Consider the following 25602-nt stretch of genomic DNA (forward strand, 5'->3'; position numbering starts at 1 on the left):
AAACCATGAGGTGCCCATGGCTTGTCTTCATTGCCCTCTCCTCCTCATGCCTCTTATTTCTACTTGTCAAATGAAAGCTTTTGCTCATTAGAGGAATTTAAATCCCAAAGGAAAGGATGCTGACCTTTGTCCCAGAAGTCACAGTGGCTTAAGTCAGACTCCCGACCACTTTTTCGATAGGGACGTTCTAGCTTTTTTAGATCTTGCCTCTATTGGACACTGGAGGGTCAGGGTGCTAGGTGGGGGAGGGATGTTAATGAAGTACTTCAATCAGTTCCTTCTAAAGTTACATAGCCAGCAAGTTTTTGCAACCAGGCTTCCTGAAGCATTTCTCTTTTTTTCCCCTCAAAATGATTATTACTTCCCCACGTATCCTCTTGGTTAATGAAATTAGCCTTAAAATAATCAGCAGAGCAAGACCCCCCATTCATTTCACATTTAGAATCATAGCACTTTATAACTAAAAGAGACCTTAGAGATCCTCACCTTCTTTTTACAGATAAGGAAACTGAGGGCTCCCAAGGATGAAGAGCCCTCCCCATAGTGGCAGAACTGGACTAAAACTCACATCTCTTAATTCCTAGTTCTTCTCTCCTCCAATGGCTTTTACCACATGGTCTCCTAATTTAGGTTCTATGGTAATTCTAATGAGATTGGTCTAAATAAAGCATACTACATCAGTCCCTCATAAATAGTAGAGTTAAAGATTTCTCCTAGGACTATTTAAAATACGCTCCAGAATACACTGTTTTCAGTAGCTGAGTATTTCCGAGGCAACATTTATACACAAACAACTGATATATGCTAATGAAAAATCACTCATTTGTTCAGTAAAGCAAGATTTCGAAAGGCCTCTTCAAGGCAACCCAAAGGATTACAGATGGTCAGAGCTGGAAGGGACCTCACAGATCATCTGTTTCAGCTCCCTCATTTCATATCTGGGGCCACCAAGGTTAAAAGACTGTCTCAAGACTACACTGCTGCTAATATTGTTTTTTCCAAGGTACCTCTATCAATTTTGTTCACATTTATGTGGAAGTAATAACTCAGTTATTTAAAAGATTCTGTAAGAGTTCTCACTGTCAAGGAGAGGGGGGGAGGAAAGGAGGGAGGGAGAAAAATGTGAAATTCAAAAATCTTACAAAAAATGAATGTTGAAAACTATCTTTCCATGTAGTTGGAATAATAAATAAATTTAAATCTAAAATAAAATATTCTGCAATTCAGGCAGTTTGCTGTTTCATACTAATATTTCCAAGTAATAAAAATTAATAAGGTTTTTGCTATTCATCATTAAAATCTTATATATGGAGGGAGAGACAGAGAAAGGGAGATAAGAGAGAGTCAGAGAAAGAAAGAGAAGGATTTAGAGACAAAGAGAAAGACATAAAGAGAGAGGAAGAGAAACTGAGGAAAGGGAGAGGAAGAGAAAAATAGGGGAGAGAGAGAGAGTAGCAAAAGGAGTAGAAAGAACAATGACCCAAGAAACAAGAACAGGATTCAAAATTCTAACACTACCCATCTTACTCCACCCAACTGTGTGACCTTGGTGAGTTGTCTCCTCTCTCAGTTTCTTCATGTAGAAAAGAAGGAAGCTGAACAAGGTAGCTTATTCCTAGAGGAAAAGACTCCTGAGGAATGAATTTTGGGTGTAAATTTTAGATGAAAGAACTGGGGCAGCTAGATGGCTCAGTGGAAAGAGTATCAGGCCTAGAGTTAAAAAGAAGTGAGTTCAAACCCAACCTCAGACACTTACTAGTTGGGTGACCCTGGGCAAGTCACTTCATCACCTTTGTCTGTCTGCCTCTGTTTCCACTATAGTTATAAGGATCAAATGAGATCATATTTGTAAAGTGCTTAGCACAGTGTATAAGAATTAGTAGGGTCTATATAAATATTAATTATTATAATAATATCTTTATGTTTCTTTGGCATTTACAGTCCAGAATTGGAGAGGATATCAGGTCATCTAATCCAGCTGGGGAGACTAGGTAAGGATTAGAGAGAGGAAATACCTTGCCCAAGGTCACCCCACAAGGTCATAGCAGAATAAGGAGAAAACTCCCATCTCCGGAGCCCCAACCCAATGCATTTCCCCTCTGAGCACTGTAATGTTAACATTATACTAGTTATATGACATCTCAAAACTAAGTGATCAGTCCAGTCTCTGAGCCAGAAGCAAACAAAAGAAAGTCAATAAGACAGTGACAAGACTTCATTTTTCTTTCGAGAATGTAAAAGTGATATGCTCTGTCTCCTTTGCTGGGCCACACAAATCTCCCAGATGCAGGCAGAATGATCACTGACTAGGAGAGATTATACGCAGAATATCTTATGAGATTTGATATTGTGAATCCTCCACATGACTTCCTCCATTCCAGTTACAGTTCACAAAATAGAGGCTGCTTGGTTAAAGCCCTTGGTTAATATCTTACAATTTTCAAAAGGGGGGGGGGGGACACAAAAAACAATCCAACAACAAAACAGGATGGAACAGAGCAAGAAAAGATGTGTATCCATTGTAGAGAACAACTCAAAGATTGCTGCCTACTTCCTGCATAATATAAACCCATATGACATTCATAAATTTCCTAGCTGGATCAGTCTTTCTAGATCTCTCATTTTTATTCACTTTGTCCCAAAACTAGTGGTTTAAGGTAAGCTTCTTTCTTCATTCCAAAAAGTTTCTATTTGATGATGATGATTTAATTAATGCAAAGAATAACAGAATTCTTTCTCTCTCCATTTGATTATAGGGATTTTTCAGTCCTTCCTCCATCCTCCTGTTTTCATTATTTCTCTAACTTTGTACTTAACTTCTCTGTATTGTCTCTCAATAAAAAAAGAAGCACTTGGAGAGCAGGAGAGGTCTGTCATTTTTTTGCCCATATATCTGGAATTCCTAGCACATAACTCTGCCTTATAGAATATTCCTCAATTCTCTCTCCTTTAAGAGAGTGAAAAAATATAAACTTCTTTCTTAAAGATCATATCAAATTTAAGAGACAACATGATATATTGAAAGAATGCTGGTTTTATTACATATTACCTGTGAGGTTTTGGGCAAATTTGTGAAATTTTGTTTTCCTCAGTTTTGTCATCTCTAAGACAATGAACTCTAAAGAACCCTCTGGTTTCAAGGCTATGCTTCTGAAATGATCTATTTACAAGAGAGATTTCCAAATTCATAAGCATATACATACATATTTATCTATAGTGATATATGCAACTATAGGAATATTCATTACATCATCATTACATTATATATTATATATATATAATTCCATGATGATCGACAGCTTGTATATACTAGGAGGAGATTCAGTCCCTTCCTTTCCTAACCTGAGAGCTGCTAACTTGAGATCATCCCATATTTAGATAGGAGAGGTAAAAGGAAGAAGCAAAAGGGACTGGTTGGGGTGGGGGTGAGGGAGCGAAAGGGCGGGTGCTGTGGGCGAGGTGTTCAGAATATAATTGTGACTTGTTCTGAAATATTTCGAAGCTTTATTATGAAATCTCTTGACAAATTGTCTTCAAACCTTGTCATAAGGGTTGTCTTGCCTTTGGGTAATGTTAGGATACCAGAAGGAATCTATCTAAATAATAATCTCTCTAATGTGCTAATTCATCCATCTGTGACACAAAATTCCCAAGGGCCCCAGCAGCCGTCTCTAAGTGCAGAACTGGTCATCAGGCAAAGAAGGTTGCAATTTTAAGATAGATCTACAGAAGATATTGAAGAAGGCTGAGGCATCTGCTGCCAGGAAATCCCAAGGGAACATCAAGACATCCTTCATCTGGTCCATGGCCATTTCTACACCATACATTTTGCAAGTCCTTACAAAACACCTAGAGCACAAGGAGCCTTAATGAATCAGGGGAAAGGGAGCAGCATATACAGTGCCAATCATGACTCATGAGAAAGATACTGATAAATGCCTTCTTAGACTATTGACCTGGAGGTGAGAGGGAGGGATGAGAAGAAAGGAGGAGGGAAGGGCCCCTAATAGAAACAGGACTAGAACAATTTGTCTCCCACTGATCTGACTCAACAGCAGGTTAAAAAAATGGTAGGTGGATAGTAGGGTTTCCTCAATCTTGCCTACAATAAACTCTCCTCTTTCTGATAACTTTGATGGCTATGCGTTCAATGACAGTTCAAAAAGGAGAAAAAGATTACAACACAGCATCTCTATCAGCAATAATTCCTCCAACATAACATCTTTAACTGTTATGTGGGCACTCTGTCTGGTAACCAAATCAAATGAGAGAGAACTAGAAAAATTGTTGCAATGTAGTAAAATGGAATGAATACTAGGTTTGGAACTACAAGTCCTGGGGTTTTATAACTATCTGAGTGACTTCAGACACTGGAGAATGTATCTGAGTTTTCCCATTTGGAAAATGGGAAAGGTGGGTTTGTTCTCTAAAATCTCTTTCAGTTTCATATCTATGATCTTATGATCTAAATGCCTAGAATGAGGTGGGTTCCTCACAAGCGATGACAAAGTGAAGGTAGAACAACTCGACTCCTTGTTTCTTTTTTCTCCTTAAGAAAAATGAATTCTAAATCAAAAGATTAGAACAAAAATGGTCAACTGGGAGTTTGTAGCTGAATAAATGAATTGAATGACTAATTGCAAATAAAAAGAGTGTTAAGAGCTCAATTCATCAAGTCCAGAAGAACTGTAATCCAAGGATACAGAAAGAACTGCAGAAGATTTATTAGTTGTTGAAAAGTCAGGAAAAACTAGAGAGGAAATATCAAACAGGGGATAGAGGAAGGTTGTCTTGATTTTCCAAAGGAAAGAGAATGCAACCTTATTGGTCAGTGATTCTGACTTCAATTCTGGCAAAGTATTAGCATGTAAAAGGGTTGGTTGAAAAATATCTAAAAAAAAGAATTGGTAATTACTGAGAGTCAACTTAGCTTCACTGATAATAACTCATGTCAGTCCAGTCACATTTTCCTTTTTCAGAGTGTGACTAGACTAGGAGATTTAAGGGAATGTCATCCACATAATATAACCATGTTAGAAAATTCTTTGACAAAGTCTTTCTTGTCGCCTTTGTAGGTAAAGATGGAGAGATGTGTACTAGATGACAGTAGAGCTAGAGTGGAACAGCAACTGGGACCCCAAGTAAAAAAAAAATTGACAGCTCAAAGTCAGTTTGGAGAGAAGTTTCTGGGACCTAAAGGACCTATCCTCGAGCCCAAGTTGTTAATATTCTTTTTCAGGTTTTTGCAAGGCAAATGGGGTTAAGTGGCTTGCCCAAGGCCATACAGCTAGGTCATTATTAAGTGTCTGAGACCAAATTTGAACCCAGGTACTCCTGACTCCAGGGCTGGTGCTTTATCCACTGAGTCACCTAGCCACCCCATCAAGTTGTTAATATTTTTAATCAATGATGTGAATGACACTTTAGATGGCATATTTATCAAACTGGTAGGAATGGTAGGACAGCTAGGTGGTGCAGTGAATAGAGCACTGCCCTGGAGTCAGGAGGACCTGAGTTCAAATGCAGCCTCAGATACTTAATATACTTACTTAGCCATGTGACTCTGGGCAAGTCACTTAATCCCGTTGCCTTGGAAAAAAAAGGAGAAATAGTTACCATATTATGTGACAGAAAGAAGACCCAAGAAGCTCTCAATAGGAGAACTTGGAACTCTTTAACACTGAAATTCCAGAGGTGGACAAATGGGAGCAAAATTCAAAAGGGATCAGTAAAGTGACTGGAGTTGACCAAGTTCACAGAAGAAATTTGTGTTAGAAGATAAGTTTTCGAAAATATCTCAGAGAGGTAAGAAGACCAAAAGAGCAAAAAAAAAAAAAAAAACTCATGGATATTATTACCAACAAAAACAGGTGATCACGAAAATACAAGAAAATCTCAATTCACATGCCTCCACTCTCAGTTCTATAAAACATTTCTGAAAATGATATAAACAGGCACGAAGGCTTATTCTTTATAAAAATGCCAGCAGAAAAGTGGCAGGTTTTCAAAGATGACTTTCATATAACTAAATGAGAAGTGTAAAGAATACAATGGCCCATTGAGACTACTGATAACAACAGCAATAATAACAAAATACATTTGTCTAGGTAGGGCAATATGCAGCTTTAAAGATTCTGCAGTAGCTTTAAGATGCATGTTCAGGTAATTAGAGACATGACATGAAATGTAACCACACTGACCATTCACGTCAATAATCCTCCTATTATTAACAATCACGTGATGCATGATACAGAACTTAGAAGGGGTATTAACTCTTAGATATAGAGATGACCTTAGTTAGGAATGGAATCATACAGAGAACAGAGAGTAGTGGGGTCAAGCCCCACTAATACACTGTAAATCTCCACAAATTGTTCTAGGCAATTCTAATATGCAATTGGCGGACAAGCTGGTGATCAAAAGACTACCTCTGCTTGAAGGATGCCCTGCTTAGAGTTCAAATACAAGAAGAATTCCCTATATGATGCTGAAATCCTCCATATGCTCCTGTTTGTAAGTGACACTGTGCTGGCTACATCAAAACAAGGATTGCTTTAAGAAAAATCTATAGCCAATAAGGAAAGGCAGGCCTAGGAATCCATACCTCAAAAATGAGGAAGATGAAGAATTGATGTCATCCAGACTATGGCATGGATGAGCAGTCTATTAAATTATTCTAATAAGCTAAATACAGAAGAGCAGACTGAATTGAGTTTCAGAAACTCTACAGCACTTTCAATGATCCAAAGAAATCTTTTTCCACACTAATATTCTATTATAATTTTGTAACCTTCAAGGTGTTACTTAAAATCTCATGGGGCTCTAGGCATCACTGTAAGAAGACTATAAATTGTAGAGAGGATGCTAATTCACATTAGATGAGGAGTTTCCTCATCTTACACACATAAAGGCATCAATCCAATTCCTCTCTCTATTTTCCTGATGATATTATATGGTTGCCAAGGATAGAATGTTACAATTGCCAAAAATCAAAATGGCAGATGACTTAAAAGTAAATGAAGATATATATATATATATATATATATATATATATACATATATACATATATACATATGTATATATGTATATAATGAGAATGAGGCTATAGCATGTTACCAATGATAATTTCTATGCAAATGATAAGATTAAAAAATATCAAAGACATGTAGAGAACTAGAAAAAGCAGTGGTCTGGTCTTTATAAAAATAAAAAAAAAATACCACATGGAAAATCTAAATGCTACGGTGATAACTCAAAAACTCTTTAAAAAAAACCTGAATTATTTCAGAGCTTTGAATTCTTATATTGAAAGCTTATAAGCCAAGATGAACAAGAATTATACTAGATAATTACCATCTATAATGATGAAGAAATATCCATATTGATTTATCTGTATTTATTTCATTTTAATTACCAATTTAACAAACATTAAACTCTCACAACATGAAAGTGGGATGGGGAACATATAGGTCTGGTCCCTAAGAAATTTATATTCTAAGTAAAGGGATTCAACAAGAGTGAACTATATTAACTGAGGTGGGGGATAGAGTATCAAAAAAGGTTTCAGGGAAAAGCTTATAACAAAACAGCCTAGGAAACAAGATAAGACTTCTGAGAGGTGGAGTCTTTGAGGGAATGTATACCAATGGAATGAGGAATGGAGAATAGCTTAAGTGAAATTCTTGAGGAAGGAGATAGAGCAGAGATTTCCAAGTATCTACTTTGGTTCAATAACAATAGTAATAACTACCCGTGTGTAGGAACAGGGAAACAAAAAAGGCTATATCACATTTCATATGAAAAAGATCTAGGTGGGGTGACATTTCATGAAGCAATTTGACATTGGCAATCCATGAAATCTGCAATTTCCAGTTGGCCTTAAGAGGCAATGTTCAAGGCTAGAAAGGCCTACTGCCTTCTGTCATTAGATCATAGCTGGAAGACTTCACTCAATTTTAGGAAGGGATCTGACCAACTTCAGAGACCCAAACAGTAAGAGGAATTTGTACCATGCCTTGTGAGGGTTAGTTGAAGGACTGGGCAGGAAAAATGGAGTCCCTCAGGTATTCGAGTCTATTATATGGAAAAGAGACTCAACTTGTTTTCTTGGGCTTCAGGGTGAGGAGAATATGGGTAAAAGTGCACAGAATAGATTTAGGTGAGATACCAGGGGAAACTTAACAATTTGAACTGTGAAAAGTAGAATGGGCTGTGACCAAAAGAACTTGGAGTCTTTAGAGAGAGAAGCTAATGACTACTTGTCATGGCCATTGTAGAGGGGATTGTAGTTCCAGCAAGATGAATGACTCCAAAGATATCTCCCAATTTTAATTCAGTGAGTCTATGACTGGAAAATGACAAACAAAAGAGGTTGCAAAATTTTCTTCTTTGGAGGTCCTTAAAGGAAAATGAAAATTAGATGCTTATCTGTATAGACCTGCTTCTGCCAGAAAGCAAGAGTTGGCCTAAGTTCTCTTTCAAGTTTTCTTAAAATGATTTATGTCTTCTGTTTTGTTTTGTTTTTACCCAGAACAAGACTGTCCTAACAAGTTCCATCATCAATGCTACCAAAGCAACATTTTATATATGATAAATTCCATCTCATTTCAATGTACAAAGATAATTCTCTTATCAGAGAAGAGAAAACTTTATCAAATCTATGAGTCTGCTCAGGCCAGGATAATTAGAAACTTGGGGGTCAAGTTGTTTCTGCCCTGGTAAATGGCCTAAACTTTAGACCCTAAAGCTTAGTAGGCACATTGCTCAACATTTCTTACAATGAAATGAATTCTCTTGACTTCTGTGACAGGGCTTGCTTCTCAGGGGATTAACTAAGTTAGATCTATATGCTACAGGTCAGAACAGATCCTTGGGCCAAATTTGATCTGACCTGCCTTTTCCAAATCATTCCAGTTGACTAGGACAATTTTAATTCTAAGGACAGATTGTTTCAAGCAAAGACATCTGTGACTACAGGCCAAGCTAGCTGTGGAGGTTTTTTGGTTTGTCTTTCTTAAAACCATGACCTGGGTTTTCTAATTATCTGTTTGGATGTCACATATAACCTACGGATCACATCTAGATCTATCACACATCCATAAATAAAACCATAAATGCTTGTTATACTAAATGCAAATGTGTATTATACATGCAATAAAATAAATATGTGTTATATGTAAATCATATATACACATGTTTGTATATAACACATTCATTGTTCTTGCTATTTATCCTCCATTATGGAAGGGGACCAGTGATATCAGGAAGGTGATGTCTTGACCTGCAATTGCATTGGATTTAAGTGAAGGAAGGCTGTGCAAAGTCCCCAGCCTCACTCTCTCCATTGGAGCCAGCTGGGTCCAGTGGCAAGCTATAGATCAAGACAGCTGGAGATGGCCCCAGTTGCAGCGGGAGATCTTGGTCGTTTGGAGCTAGGGTCTTTCCCAGGTCTCAGTTTGTCTGGGAAACACTCATTCAATGATTAAGGCTAAGTAAGAAATGAGATAAAGAATGGCCTATTTTACCTAGTCAATTAAAAAAAATCAATTTGGGAGGGAAAGTCTTTCAGGGTTTCTGGCCAAAACAGAAACAATTATTATTTAAACTCTCTCTGAGTCATCAAAACCCAAACAATGATCCAGTGAGGCTTGGGCTGGGATCTATTGCTGTGTATGTGTGTGCAAAAACCTGTATAAATTTATGTATTATATTCATATGTACATATACAATATGTGTGTGTGTATATATATATATATATATATTCACCTGTTGCCTCTCCAGCAATGACAAGCCTGCCCTCCCCCCAACCCCCAGCTCTTTACACTCCTCCCTTGAGTTCTAGCTTGAGTTTGAGTTTTCCCCTACTAAATCAAGTCTAGGGATTCAGCTACTCCCAAGGATTCCATTATTCATCTACAACCAGGAGAACCAAATCTGTGAGCCCAAATCCATTTAGTGCTCTGCCCTTAAGACTTCTTATCATCACTAACTACTAGACACTAAATGGAATCGCTTCTTTTCCCTACCTCAGTCCTCCCATCATTTCTCTATCTTGGGGGATCCCGTCACTACCTCCCCAATAGTCTATGTCTGAATCCTCAATAAATCACTTTCCTTTTAGCATGAAAACCAGCTTTCAGATCCTGCCACATCTTTTGTTTTACAATTAATTTTTATCTTTTCCCTCAATTACATGTTAAAAAATTTTTTAAACATTTTATAAAATTTTGCCCTACATAGTCTTTCCCTTCCTCTGCCACATCTTTCTCACATACTACAGTTCTTGTTTTAACAGTTATTTCTTGGGGGTGGCTAGATGGCACAGTGGATAGAGCACTGACCCAGTAGTCAGGAGTATCTGAGTTCAAATTCAGCCTCAGACACTTAATAATGACCTAGCTGTGTGGCCTCGGGCAAGCCACTTAACCCCATTTGCCTTGGAAAAAAAGTTATTTCTCCTCAACTCCCCTTTTGAGGATCAGGCAACAGATAAGGAAACTGAGGCTTTGGGAGTCACGTAACTAGTCCAAGGTCAAAAAGCTATTTATCAAGTGGCAGAATTCCAGTCTTCTACTCAGCCCAGTGTCCATTTCATTTAACTCCTCTGTTCCTTTAATGCAAAAGGATTTAATTTCATATAATGTAAATACTTTCCTGTTCATCTGTACTTTGATTCAAAGGAGCATTTGATACAGAGCCAGAACAGATTTCTGGGGTCATCTAGAATCTAAATCAAGTCCCTTAAAGAAAAGCATCTCAAAGGTTGGTCCAGGGATCTCACATCCATTTTAGGGGAGGGGGGAATCTGCAAAGTTAAAAAAATTATTTTCATAATAATATAAGACATTTTAATATCGATTATGGTAAGTACTAATAAACATATTATAGGGTGGTCCTCAATAATTTTTTAGAATATATAAGTTTCTTGATGTTTTTCCTTCATTCTCAAAGAAGAGGGAAGTGATATCACATGAATTGAATTTGAGTGAGGGGTGCTGTGCTAAGTCATCTTACTTTCTCCTCCAGAGCCATCTAGATCCAGTGACCAGATATGAATTAGGATGACTGGAGATGGCCCTGAATGCCAGGCAATGAGGGTTAAATGATGAATTAGGGAACTGCAAGTGTCTGAGGCTGGATTCAAACTCCCATCCTCCATACTCCAAGGCCAGTGCTCTATCCACTACACCAAAGAGATAGTTAAGAGTTGGAGCTGAGATTTGAATCCATTTTCAATCACTCACTTTTTCCACCACTCCCAACTTCCTATCTGCCATTTCTGTTTTACAATTGGCAAGTTATTAGAGAGCAACGTCGTTTATGTATGGGAAAGCCTTCGTTTTTATGTGAGTTCCTCAGGGAACGAGGTACTCTTATGAACTAAAATTTGTGGTTTAATGGAGAATTGGGCAGCAAACTCTCTTTCCTTATTGAAAATCTCCCTAAATTTCATCTTTCTTTGATGATTCAAGATCCCTCCGTGCTGCAGGGGTCATTATGCACATAAATTATTTTAGATGAAGATGTAAAAGATTGGGCTGAGTTTGTGCTGGACCCCAGGATAGAGCCAAGAAGCAACTTTTCATAAATCCCTATCATTCTTCTGAAAGGAGGGTAGAACAATCAACAGTCCCTTTGACTGAGAGTTCTCTGGGAGAGGAGGCTTTCCTCTCATTTTCATCTTGCAGTTCCTTGCACACAATTAAGAGCTTAATAAGTGTGTCTTGATGGTATTTGGCACCAAAGTATTTTTCCATAAAAATAAGCATGATTTTTACGCAACTATATCGTTTTCGCCCTTTGAAAATTAGGTGGCATTCACACACAGGTGTTTGAAATTCTCCTAACATGAAAGCAAACTCTTTCCAATGAGCATCTGTGTTCAGTCTGATGCTGCAAAGAACACTGCATTTGGAGTCAGAAAACACAAAGCCAGGTTTGAATTATGGCTCCCATAGCCCCATGGGTTGAAATATGGTTCCCATGACTCTCTAGCTGGGTGACCCTAAGCAAGTTACAACCTTTCTTGGCCTCAGTTTCTTTATCTGAAAAAAAGTGGGCAATCATCCTTGCAATACTAATATTTCCCAGAATTGTGAAGAAACCTGAATTGATTTTCATAAACGTGAGATGCTATTGTCTGAAGCAATATGCTATTACCCAATTGGAGTTTTTCTAATAGAATCATAGATAGGGGTCTGAAAGGGACCTCAGAGGTCAATCTAGTTCAATTCCTTTATTTTACTGGTGAAGAAATTGAGTTCTACCCAGAAGCTAAGTCACCTAGTCCAAGGCATTGCGGGTGGTAATTTGGCATTTGAATCTAGGTGCAGTCACTTCAAATTCAGCATTTTTCCCACTATGCTGTTGTTTAACCATTTTTTTCTGGCTGTTTACAACTCTTTGTGACTCCATTTGGATTTTCTTGGCAGAGACGCTGGGGTGGTTTGTCATTTCCTTCTCTTGTTCATTTGACAAATTAGGAAACTGAGGCAAACAGGGAGAAGGGCTTGTCCAAGATCACACAGCTAGCAAGTGTCTGAGGCCAGATTTGAACACAGGGAGGGGACTCCAGGTCTGGCACTCTATCCACTGTACCCTAGTTGCCCATTATAGGGGGAGGGGGACAGCTAATCCATGTCAGCTGACCCAAAATTCAAGAAGGGGAGTAAGGTATAATAAAAATTAGCATCAAACTGTGAAGGGTTAAAATTTCATTGAGTTGGCCACAGTCCCTAAAGATGCAAATCATAACCTCTCTGCAAAAATCATTTATCCCGTGACCAATCCAGTAATCCCGGGATAATAGATTTAGAACTGGAAGAGACCTCAGACGTCATCTGGTCCAACCCCCTCATTTTACAGAAGAAGAAACTGATCCCCAGAATTAAAATCACTTGCCCAGGACCCCATAGCTAGTAAATGTCTGGAGCAAGACTCAAATCCAGACCAGAACCAGGAGATGCCATCCACTACCCAGGAAGAACCTCTCACCAATTTGCCTGCTGACTGGAAACCAGTCTAGCCTTCAGTCCATCCCTAGTTTCCTCCTGGAAGCCTTCTTAACATGGTAGGAACTGATCTGACACAATCACCTTCATGCCACACAGCAAAACACCAGGAAAAAACTCGTGGGTCCTGATACTATTTCATCACCCTCCCTTGGAAACTTTCTTTTCATATTTTAGAAGATGGGTGATAGCTTCCCTAATCCTTCCCTGTCCAAACAAGTTTCAAATGGAATAGAAGCTCTTAACTCAGTGACTTTTGTGGTTTGTCAATTTGGGGGTTGGCTTGTTGAGTTTTTTTTCCCCTCCAGTGCCTATCATAGTGCCTGGGCAGCCATGGGCATTTAAATAATTCTTGTTGAGAGGCAATCAAACAAGAAGCTCCCCCAACTCTCCAAATACACTTAATCCTGTATTTGTAGATGGCCGGGTAGATAATGCAAATGAACACCCTGTTATCTATATTATTCGTTCAATGTTTGCTGGAAGGATGGCCAAACGTATTTCCTCACCCTCTATTTGCAAGTGGCATTTCCATTTTTTAATATTCCATCTTGAAAAGAGATTTCAACCTGCTTGTAGCATCAGCCTTGGTGTGGAACAGCTATCTCTTACTTCATAGTGCACAGATAAAATGAAATTTTGCTTTATGACCTGAAGTTCAGTACTCATCTCTCTTGGTTCATCCCTTCCCCCTCCTGTCTCTCACAGTATGAATCTTTTGTCACACACACCTACCTTCCTGTCATCCTCACAATCCTTTTTGAGTATGCTTTCAGTCAAAGGCACCCTGCTCCTCACCCCTTTCTGTCTTTATTACACTCACCACCAGCAACCCCACCCCCACAGTCACATACCTGGCCTCTCCCTATGGCTTTAACATTCTCAGCAAAATTCACTGCTCGTCATTACTATTGGACTCTGGAGCTCAAAGGGGATTGGGGAGATGTGGGACATCTAAGAAAGAAGGATCAAAGACATGTGGCTAATTAGAAAAGGGTGGAAGTCATTCTACGCTAAGAGAGAAGGGCATCAGTCCTGGGCAGGAAGAAGGGACTCAGGACCCAGGCACAAAAAGGCACAGAAGTGCTGGTCACCCAGTGGGAGGGATCTGAGGGTAGAGGGAGGAAATGAAAGGGAAGGGGTGCAAGTGAAGTCCAAAGCACAAAATACTACATCAAACTTCTACAAATTCAAAGCTGGAGGAGACCTCTGAGTATGTAAAATGACTTACCCAAGGTCATACAGCTAGTTCTTGGAACATTAAAAAACAAGTTCCAGACTCAGGTCCTTTAACCACTCCCTTTTACAACAGTGGATCTCTACAGCACAGAGAATAAAGATGAACTCCTTTGAGTCTGACCTTATTGAAGACTATACAATCCGGAAAACTGTATGTGTATATGATCAATTGTATATGACACGTATGTTATCCTACCTTTCCCACCCTATTTCATACTACTGTCTTAGGATCACTGTGCTAGCTGTTGATATAGATGTCTACCCTTTGTTCTTTTCCCCCACTTTGATTTTTGCAAGGCAATGGGGTTAAGTGACTCTGCTAAGTAATTATTAAGTGTCTGAGGTCAGATTTGAACTCAGGTCCCCTTGACTCTTAAGGTTGGTGCCCTATCCACTGTGCTACCTAGCTGCCCTGAGTTCTCTGTTCTTGAAGAAGACCATGACATCAGAGAGGTGATGCCATGACATGCATGTGAACTGGATTTGAGTGAGGGTGGTACTCTGTTAAGTCACCAGCCTCACTTTCACCTATGGAGCTATCTCAGTCTACTGGCTGGATATGAATCAGTATGGCTGGAGATAGCCCTGGAAGTGAGGCAATCAAGGTTAAGTGACATGTCCAAGGTCATACAGCTAGTAAGTGTCTGAGACCAGATTTGAACTGAAGTTCTCCTGATTTCAGGGCCAGTGTTCTCCCTACTGTGCCATCTAGCTGTCCCTTGTGCTAGCTACAGGGACTATTAAACAGTTCAAGGTTCTCTTCTCATTTTATCCATTCACAGGCCCCTAGCTGTATCTGAAGATATTTCCTCATCTCAATCTTAGATCTTCTCCCTTTGCTTAGAGCTTTAGGTTGTCTCTTCCATGAAGTCTTCCCTGAGCTTTCTGACCAAAAGCATTCTCTCTCCTTCCAAATTTCCTAGAAGACTAAGTGACATTCTACACTGCATCAGACTGATATGTACATGGATCTAGTGCATAGAGTCAATAAAACCTGATTCTTATTCCTATATTATTACCCTGGTCAGGTCAGTCACTTAATTTCTCAAGTCCTCAAGTTTCCTCATCAGTTAAATGAAAAGGATGACTTGCATGGTCTCAGATGCCCCTTCTAACCCTACATTTCTATGAACTATGACCCTTCACTCTTAGCATGCCTCCTGCTCTGTAAAAGTGCCCATCACCCCAAGCCTATGAGTCTTCTACTTAAGGCATCCTAGGATTCATCTATGATTGACTAAAAGGGGTCATCATAGAAAAAATTTACAAAGTTTAAGGGCCAGTCCCCTTTTCTAATATCACTTAAGAGAATGCTTATGACATCTTTTCTAAGTGTCTCTTGAAGTTTATAGTGACCTGATTTCACTTGTAGAAACAGGTGTGTGAAAGGATTTGTGAGGGGGGAGGAGAGGAAGGGAAGCACAAAGCATAACTACCCTTCTTAGCTACATTCAAATAGCCAGAAGGAAAAAAGGCACAAATGCCAACTGCCTTCTGTCTCTGCCTATTCTCTGCCCCATCAGCCCCACCCTTTCATTTTATCCTAATTTCCCAGCCCAGCAATATACCCCAGAGAGTTTTCATTTTTTTCCCTTCCCTCCATTCCCTAGGGAAATCACTCTACCTCCCCCCAAAAAGTCAACTAAATTTAATACAACCTTCAAATACCAAATTACGAACCAACAGAAAACATTCCCCAAAGCAAGAAAGACAGTATCTGGGGATGTGTAAATGATGATAATGGTCTCCTGCCTAGCCAGTTGTCTTTGCTGGCCCTTCCCATCCCAGAACTTCTGGAGAGCATATGGTTGAATTGCTGCTGTCTTAAGATAGACAAGAGCTGTTCTCATCAGGCAAAGAGAGTGACCTGGATTGAGTCTCCTGTTCAAATCTAAGAGGAAAATTCATTAGCCATTTCAGAAAGATCTGGGTAGGGACAAGATAACTGTTTTCAAATATCTGAAGAAATGTTAGGTAGGAGAGAGGTGATTTAATTTAACTTCAGAGAAGTTAATCTTTTTTTTTAAGTGGTGCAGTGGATACAGCACTGGCTCTGGAGTTAGGAGGATCTGAGTTCAAATCCACATCACACACTTAATAATTACCTAGTTATGTGACCTTGGGCAAGTCACTTAACCCCATGGCCTTGCAAAAACAAAACAAACAAAACAAAGAAAGTACAAAGCACTTATGCTAAAAAGAAGATATGCAGAAATAGGAGAATCTTAAGGCAGGTGAAAGTTAATTGGAAGGTAGAAAGGGGAGAAGGAAGAAGAGGAGGCAGGCACACATAGAAATCAGGATTGGAAAGGACCTTAAGAGATCACTGAATTCAAAATCCCTCATTTTACAGATAAGGAAATCAAGGAAGATCCCAGCATAGCTAGACCAGGTTCCGGACTTCAAATCCATTGCTTTTTCCACTAGGTAAGGGCTAAGTATGATGGTATCTTGCCATGGAAGCAACACTGTAAAAAGTAATGACACATTCAAAATTCAGAGGAATAAATCATAAAGTGAGGAGCTGGGGGATAGTGAGCTTGTTTGTGTGTGTGTGTGTGTGTGTGTGTGTGTGTGTGTGTGTGTGTGTGTGTTTGTGTGTGTGTGTGTTTAGGGGGAAAATGAATAGGAAAGGGAGACAGCCATAGGCAATACCAAATAAGAGATTCAGAGGATGTTGTCTCACTTTGAGGACGGACAATCTCTCCTACAACTAAAGTGTTTTACACTACTGGGGTTAGAAAAAGCTGAGGGTTTCTTTAGGTGAGGGTTAGGGGTTCTTCTCAAATGGGTCATGGAAAATGACCCTCAATTCAGTCCTATTCTTCCAGACTCTCTCTCCCCTCTAAAGGACTGATTTATCTTTTCTTTTACACAAGAGAGATAAAGAGCACAATTACTCAATGGTTTTCAGTCTAGAGACAAATGAGAAAAGTGGGAAGAAAAAGCAGAAAGAAGAATAAACTTCCTGCATTTTTCTCTCAATGACAATCTTTTCTCTCATCTTAGATCTCGGTACTGTTCTATGATGCCTTTCCTGGTGCACTTCCCATTTATTCACTGATATGTATCATAACTTTTTCTTTTGCCTGTCAACAAACTGTCATAGTAAATTGAAGACAATTTTGCAATTTAATTTTTTCCATTCAATTAAAAGGCACTGACAAGATAACCTCCTTAGGCCTCCAAAGTCAGAAAACCCAGGTTCAAATGATGCCTTTGACACAACTTTGTGACCTTGGATAAGTCACTTGCTTCTCATCTGTAAGAGATCAGTCCCACAAATAGCAAAGCAAACTCCCAAACCAGATTAAAATGTCACTGAGAAGTAGTAATTCCCAATTAACAAAATATGTGTAATATCATAAATTATAATATAATACAACCCAGATCATCTATCTAGTATATAATACAGCACAGATAATGTTAATTTGTGGTTTCCTAAGTCAACAGCAGTTTCTATTTGAGATGGCTCCACAGATAGCTTGTTCCTTCCAGTTCTTTGTCTGATAAACTAAAAACACACAGTCCATCAGCCACCAGTTCCCAAAAACTGCTTCAAAGAACCCCCAAATGGACAAAGTCAACTCATCAGACTCAAGAGAGAAATGGCTTAGGCTTTTAAATGGATTCCCCTGACAAGTGGCTCTTGTAACGTTAACATTTAGAAAAAAGGACAGGAGACTGGCTGACAGAGGATCATTGGCCACCCTCCCCTTCCTTTCCCCAGTCCTCTGGGATACAATGAAAAGAAAAATGAGAGTGCTTCAAAAGAATCACTCTAAGTGTCTGCTGTTTGGATAAATGACTGGTATTTGTGGAGAAGCCCCTTCCCTCAGATTTGTCTGTCTCAGAAATGGCCAACACAATGACCTTTTCATTCGGTGAGGCACACCAGTGGCCTCCTGGGGTCACCCACCGCTCGGTGTGGATGAAGGACAACAACCATCAGTTACAGGAGGTTAAACTTCCCCGTCTATTGAAATGATAAAAGCCCAGTCACTTACCCAGTAACACCAGGGAAGCCAGAGCCTGGAAGCAGCACTTCATATCTGCTCCTGGGAAGGGAGAGAACATGTGGCCCTTCCTTTTCTGTGGGGATCTGCTCTCCACTCCTGGGCTGGCCACTCCTGAGTTCCCAAGGGTCTCTCTCTTTGGAAGTGAACGAGATGGGGAGAGAGGAGAGGCTCGGTTCATGGAGATGGGGGGCAGAGGGGAAGGGAAGGCATCAGGGAGGTAGTGTGTGGTCCCATCCTAAGCCAGGCACCCAGATTCATCCTGAAGCCGGGCCAGTTCTCTTCCACATGGCACCGTCTGCCTCTGCTTTCCAGAAATCCTTTTGGCTTTATGAATCCTCAAGGAAAACGGAGAGAAGAGTTTTTCCCAACCCTTTTCATCCCCCAAAGCCGAATTATCCGGAGATGCCCTTCTCCTCGCCAACAATGAAACTCAGCTCTGCCTCTCAGGGTTCTCCAGTGGGGGGGGCCTGCTTCAGTCCGAACCTGAGCCTCGCTATGGGAAGGGCTGGCACCGGCTGGGAGGGATTGGGCTTTTTCCTCAATGGGCCACTTCTTCGCCTGGTGGGGAGGGTCACGGCCCTCCCTCCCGTTTCAGGCCGGTCCGATGAACAGGCAAGCAGGCGGGACTGTCAGCAGTTCCCAAGCGGCCATAGATAAAAAAGAAAAGAAAAGAACTCTCGATTTTTAAAAGAAACCGATTGGGGGGAGAAGCTAGAAGTCGCGATAGCCAAAGACCTGGCTAGAGGAGGCGAGCAAGGGAGGCACGCTGAGACCCGGCCCTCGTTCCGCGGCTTCGCCGGCTCTGACCTTCAGCAAGTTATTGAACAGGCCCGTGCCTCAGTTTCCCTGCCTGGCCCCGAGTCATCCCGGGAAAGTCCCTTACTCCGGGAGGACTTTGGGGAAAGCTCCTCTGGAGGGATTTCCCAGGCTTTCTTCCCAGTCCCCAAGGCTTGGAGTTGGCCCCACCCTCGGAGCCCGCGGAGGCTACCAAGGGGCTCCGAGCTGCATCGGGGTGCCCTCGTGCCCACTCCCACCGCTTCCTCCTCCCCCCCGCCAAGGCCCGGCCCCGCCCCAAGGGACCCCCCCCCCCAGGTCAGGGGCGCTTCAGGCGCCCGCCGGCTCCCAGGTGGCCCCGCTATTGTTTTACCTTCTCGGTGTTTGTTTTGCGCCGATCGGAGAGAAAGAAAGAGAGAAAGAGAGAAAGAGAGAGAGAGAAAGAGAGCGAACGAGGGGAGGGGGGTGGAGACCGGGAAACCGCCCCCCGCGTGGGATTGGGGGCAGGTAGAGGGGACTGGGGGGCGGGGGGGCTGCCCCCTGGGCCCCCGCCCCCAGCGGAGCTGGCTCCCGGCCCCGCCGGCGCCCCCCGCCGCCCGCCTCGCCAGGATCCCAGCCCCCGTCCTTCCTCGCCGGCTCGCCCCCCCCCCCGCCCCTCCGGCCGGCGCCCCGTGCCCCCCAACCCGGGGAGCGCTGACCTGCCCCCCGGACCTTGGCCGCTCCGCCGTGATTTCTCCGAAAGCCTCCAGGGACCGGCCGCTTCCTCCTGCAACCGCACCAGCAGCTGCTGCTGCTCCGCCGCGGCCCCGCCTGTGGCCCCGCCTCCTCCTCCTCCTCTCCTCTTCCTCCTCCTCCTCCTCCTCCTCCTCCTCCTCCTCTCCTCTTCCTCCTCGTCTCCTCCTCCTCTCCTCTCCTCTTCCTCCTCCTCTCCTCTTCCTCCTCCTCCTCCTGCTCTCCTCTTCCTCCTCCTCTTCCTCCTCCTCCTCCTCTCCTCTTCCTCCTCCTCTCCTCCTCCTCTCCTCCTCCTCCTCCCCTCCTCCTCCTCTCCTCTTCCTCCTCCTCTCCTCTTCCTCCTCCTCTCCTCCTCCTCTTCTCCTCCTCCTCCTCTCCTCCTCCTCTCCTCTTCCTCCTCCTCTCCTCCTCCTCCTCTCCCTCCTCCTCCTCTTCTTCCTCCTCCTCCTTCTCCTCTCCTCTTCCTTCTCCTCTCCTCTTCCTCCTCCTCTCCTCCTCCTCCTCTCCTCCTCCTTCTCCTCTCCTCCTCCTCCTCCTCTCCTCCTCCTCCTCCTCTTCCTTCTCCTTCCCTCCTCCTTCCCCTTCTGCTTCTCCTCTTCCTCCTCCTCTCCTCCTCCTCCTCTCCTCCTCCTCCTCCTCTCCTCCTCCTCCTCCTCCTCCTCCTCTCCTCCTCCTCCTCCTCCTCCTCTCCTCTTCCTCCTCCTCCTCTCCTCCTCCTCTTCTCCTCCTCCTCCTCCTCTCCTCCTCCTCCTCCTCCCCCCCTCCTCCTAGCTTACGCCCGAGCCGGAGCCGGCTGCCGGCAGCTCCGCACGGAGAGGAGAGGGCGGCCCGCGAGCCAAAGAACCCACGACCCAACCAACTGCCCCCCACCGCGCCCCGCCGGCCCCGCCCCTTCTAGGCATTGTAAGGTTCGGGGAGCCCGGGCAGAGGTGCGGGACGCCATCCCCCGCGGACCCCGGGCCGCGATCTGGGCTGCCGGCTTGAGAGTTCGGTTCGATGCGTGTCTTCTTGGGACTAGGTTGGGGTTTTTCCCAATTCCAGCCTGGAAGCCAGGAGGCGTGGGGCCCATTCTCTAGGAACTCCAACTCCTTACTTGAGGAATTTCCTCACAGGCTCCGAGGCGCATCTCTTTTGTCTAAAAAAAAATCCACACACGTGTGTATTGGTACACAGATCGAGAACATATATACGTATGTGCATACACGGATTTGTGCCTGTGTGTCTATCATGTGCATTCATGTACAGACATAGCCTGTTTTTATTTGCAGTCTAATTTGAAGTTGTTAAGTCTCTGGAACCTCCCGGGACCCATGTACAGTGGGGAAAATTTGCCCTCCAAGGGATCGGCCCAGCGCTTCGCCCACCGTCCAGACTTCATGGTTATTGACTCCTTATTGGTTATTCTTCCCATCCACAGCCGTATGTAGCAGCTCTTGGGTGTAAAACTAGCGCCGGAGGGGAATAAGGTCCTCATTCCCCCCTTCCCCCTCCAGGCCCCCCACGGGAATGCTAGTCTACGTGGGCACCATAAATTCCCAAGTGATAAATCATGGGCAAAGTGGACACTGTTAAAGACAAATGAAGGGCACTTTGCCATCTAATTCAATCACCTCCATGTTTCCGATGAGAAAGTAGATGATCCAAGGTTAAAGGGGCCTGTCCAAGGTCACGCAAAGAGCAAAGAGCAGAAGTAGGATTTGAACCCAAGACTTTTTTTAGTGGTGACCTAGGACTGAACTATTTTGTTTCTGAACTACTTTGTCTCTCAAAAAAAGGCAAAAAGTGCCCCAGGATGATCTTGAATGGACAGTCTTTGACCAGAAAAGGTGAAATTCGAGCTTTTGGGACTTGTTGAGTATGAGGTATGGAGAGGAGGAGAAGAATGAAGATGATAAGTAAGAGTCTCCTCTTTCCTTTTCTCTTCATTTATTGTTTTCCTCTAACCTTATCCCAGAAAAACAAGCAACATAAAAAGTAGGTAGAAACATACAAGCACCAATCACCAGTTTCTTTTTAAAATATATTTGTTAACCAAAAAGAAAATTAGGTAGAAAAATGTAAGCACTGTTTCTTTTCAAAATGTGTGTTAATCTAAAAAAGGTAAGATAATTTAAAAAAATTATGCAGCCAGCAAAAAAAAAGAGTGGTGGTGATGATGATGAGGATGAGGATGAGGATGTTTATCCTTCCTTCTGGAAGAAGACCATGACATCAGGGAGATGCTACCATGACAAGCATATGAACTGGATTTGAGTGAGGGGGGGGCTGTGCTAAGTCTCCAGTCTTACTTTCTCCTCCAGAGCCTTCTGGGTCCAGATATGAATCTGGACAACTGAAGATGGCCCTGAATACAGGGTAATCAGGGTTAAATGATTTGCCCAAGGTCACACAGCTAGTAAGTGTCCAGTGTCTGAGGTCAGATTGGAACTCCCATCGTTCTGACTCCAAGACCAGTGCTCTGTCTACTGTAATATTATCATTATGGTGAAGAATAAAAGCAGCAATTGGGATATTGCATTTTAAGAGATAGCCCAGCTAGATTTAATCCCCTGTTATATTTCTGCAAATATCTACTGATCACCCAGCATTGCTTCAAACGGTGCCAAGAGCTGCCAGGGATACAAAGGAAGCAAGTTACAAAGCATCTGCCCTCAAGGAATTTGTAATTTTGTTGAAGAGGGATAAAATGTATCTCAAAAATAACCAGAGAAAAATTCACAGCCTAATATGTATAGTAGAGCCAGTAAATTTTATTGGATACTTATCTCGCCAATAGGACTATAAGATTTAGAGGTAGAAATGTCCTTTGAGAGCTCACACCCCCAGTATTGTTTGTTAGCTTTGAGAAAAACATTTTGATTTGGACTGGTGGTGACAATAATATAAATTTCCACCAAGATGTTCCTGCTGCCCATTTGGGATCAGTGGGAGGCTCTGAAGGTTTACAACAACAGCTACTTGCTCAGTTATTTCTGGAAACTTTTCAGACAACTCTCCTGCCTGTACTTCCAAAGTATTCCAAAGCAGAAAGGATGCAGAGAAGGATTCCAGAAATGAAATATGATGTGCATAAAAATGTAAAGGTGATTTAGGGGAAAGAGCAGATTTTTAATCTACAGATTCAGAGAAGATAGGGCCCAGTTGGTTGCCCAGGTCAAAGTTATTTTTTTGTTTGTTTTTAATTTCCCTTGTAGGGATTGTTTACAATTTAATGTTCTCGACTAGCATTTTATTACCATCTTTCCATTTACCTTTTTATGTATTTCTTGAGTCTTGAATTTGAAGATGGAATTTTCTGTCCCAAATCTAGTCTTTTTTTTTTTATCAGAAAATTTTGGAAGTCCTCTATTTCATTGTAAGTCCATCCTTTTCTTCTGACAAAATATGTGGATTTTTGCAGTGGAGTCAATTCTTGGTTGTAATTCAAGGTCCTTTTCCATCCAAACTCTATATTCCAGACCCTCTCATCCTTTAATGTTGAAGCTGATAAGTCTTGTGTAATTCTCATTATGCTTCCTTTGTATTTCAATTGTTTCTTTTTGGCTGCTTGCACAGTTTTCTCTTGGGTTGAGAACTCTGAAACAAAGTTATTTCTGTACAGGTAAAAGTAGTGGTAAAAAAGATACAGGTAAAAGAGAAACATTTGTTAGGCAATCATTCAATAAACTTTATTAAGTAGCTCCAGGATAAAGAGCACTATTTTGATAATAAGGGGATGACAAATTTCATATAAAACAATGTCTCAGCCCTCATGGAGCTTACATTCTAATAGAGAATAAAAGAGAAACTCAAAGAGACTAGCATTGGCAATATTGGTGACAAAGTCCCATGGGAGATCTGAGTTGGGAGCCCTATTTCCAAAGGCTCAACATAAAATGATCTCCTCAATGATTTTCAGTTTTAAAGAAAGCTTTATATGGCCCCAGCATTTCTTCCTTCATGGCCAAATCTCCTGCCTGGGTAATTTATAAGTGCTCTCTATGTATCTCTGCATCACTTTCTTCTCTATTCCAAACTTCTAAGAAATTGTTCTAATTTTTAAAACATTTTCTGTGTATTTTTTGGTAAGGCAATGGGGTTAAATGACTTGCCCACGGTCACATAGCTAGTTAAGTGTAAGGGTAGATTTGAACTCAGGTCCTCTTAACTCCAGGACTGGTGCTAGTTACCCCTAGTTGCCCCATGACATTGCTCTATTTAAGAGTACTTAAAAGGACCTCCAGAATTCTGTAAGATGAGCTTCTGAATGGTTCACTCCCTTTGTGCCAACATCCTCCTGTCTCTGATCCACTTTTCCTGAGTACTTTCCTTTGAAATCTACTATGAGCCCACCTTTGCATGTATAGTAAAGCCTTACAAGCAGATGACCTGGCCCCTGACACATTTTTTAAGGGGGCTGGACTTTGAACCAGAACACTGGAAGCTGTCAGTAAAGGCATGAAGATAAGCTAAGTCTAGTAAAGCAGAGAGAAGATACAAAGTCCCTGAGTTACAAGACCACATTACATCCAACTAACACTTCCATTGATCCTTTTCTTTATAAATTCCAGTTAAATTTGCTTATTAGCTATATATGCAGAAGACAGAGGACTGATCCTGGACTCAAAGACTTGAGTTCAAATTCAGTGTCAGACATTTACTAGCTGTGTGATCCTGAGCAAGTCAATTATTCTCTCTGACTTGTTTCCTTAACTGTAAAATATATAATAATAACACCTACCTCATGGGTTTCTTTCAAGGATCAAATGAGGTAATATTTATACATGTGCTTATCACAGTGCCTGGTTCTTAGGAAGCACTATGTAAATATTAGCTAATATTATTATATGTTTAAATTCATTAATATCAGTAGTTAAAGTATCCTAACAATTTCCAGACTTTCCTTCAAAGTCCTCACCAGGATCCTTTGTTTTTGTCCATTCAGTCACAATCACTTTTCTATTTTTACTTTTTTTTTTGCTTTGCATTAGTTCATAAAGGTCTTCTGAGATTGTGAGGGGTTGAGAAATGAGTGGGAGGTGAAGGTGTAGAGAGAACGAGTCTAGACAGCTTTTTTCCCCAGCAGTTTGTGAAAGGGAATAGTTCTAGGAGGTTAGCTCAAGGGGAGTGTTAGATCTAGGAAGGATTTTTCAAAGATGGGGGAGCTCTGAGCATATTTGTAAACAATTGGAAACTTGCCAGGGGAATAGAATCAACTTAAAATTAGGTTAGGGAGAAAAAGGGAATTAAAAAGACAAACTCCAGGAGGAGATAAAAGGGAATGGGATCAAAGTAACAAGAGAAAAAGTAATTGGGACTAAGAGGCCAAACAAAGGATCCCAAGAAAACTTTAAAAGAGTAAACTAGTAATAAGAATGGTAATATTTATATAGCTCTTACACTAATATTTTATACATTTTGCTTAATTTAAAAAATAGATTTAAAATTTAAATATAACTAGCTGACAATATTTATTCATTGGTTTTGCTGATATTCGATGTCAACTTTTTAATAAAATGATTTTTTAAAAAGAAGGAATGGTAAAGTAGTCCTCAGGAACTTCCAGGTTATTCTAATCTAGGATTCTGGGGATGAAAATAAAGTGGAAGGCCTGAGTATTGGGTTGAAAAATGTTCAGAGGATTTCTACAGCCATCTGCTATTATCAGTAAGATGATATTGATTGATTAATATTGACACAAGTTTGAATGGATATGTTAGTACTTGAAGTAATCTCTATCCTGTTCTACAGATTGGTGACTTCCTGTGTGAAACCACCATTTTAGCCAGGACCCAACCATGTTTTCTTTAACTCATACATAAACCTTCTCTGGACTTTTCTTTTTCCT

The 25602-nt window shown here is 41.4% G+C and overlaps 1 protein-coding gene across 2 annotated transcripts in view; it reads right to left on the reverse strand.

Moving 5' to 3' along the window:
* Positions 1–19838, reverse strand: part of IGSF3 (immunoglobulin superfamily member 3) — a 139450-nt gene extending 119612 nt beyond the window's left edge. For both annotated transcript variants that reach the window (XM_074188534.1, XM_074188533.1), the window contains exons 1-2: positions 19742–19838; positions 18258–18895 (exon numbers count right to left, since the gene is read on the reverse strand). In XM_074188534.1, the coding sequence (XP_074044635.1) occupies positions 18258–18447 (190 nt within the window). In that variant the 5' untranslated portion in view covers positions 18448–18895; positions 19742–19838. The remainder of the gene's footprint in view (positions 1–18257; positions 18896–19741) is intronic.
* Positions 19839–25602: the final 5764 nt, after the last annotated feature.

Source organism: Macrotis lagotis, chromosome 5 (assembly GCF_037893015.1).
Source record: "Macrotis lagotis isolate mMagLag1 chromosome 5, bilby.v1.9.chrom.fasta, whole genome shotgun sequence".
NCBI lineage: Eukaryota > Metazoa > Chordata > Mammalia > Peramelemorphia > Peramelidae > Macrotis > Macrotis lagotis.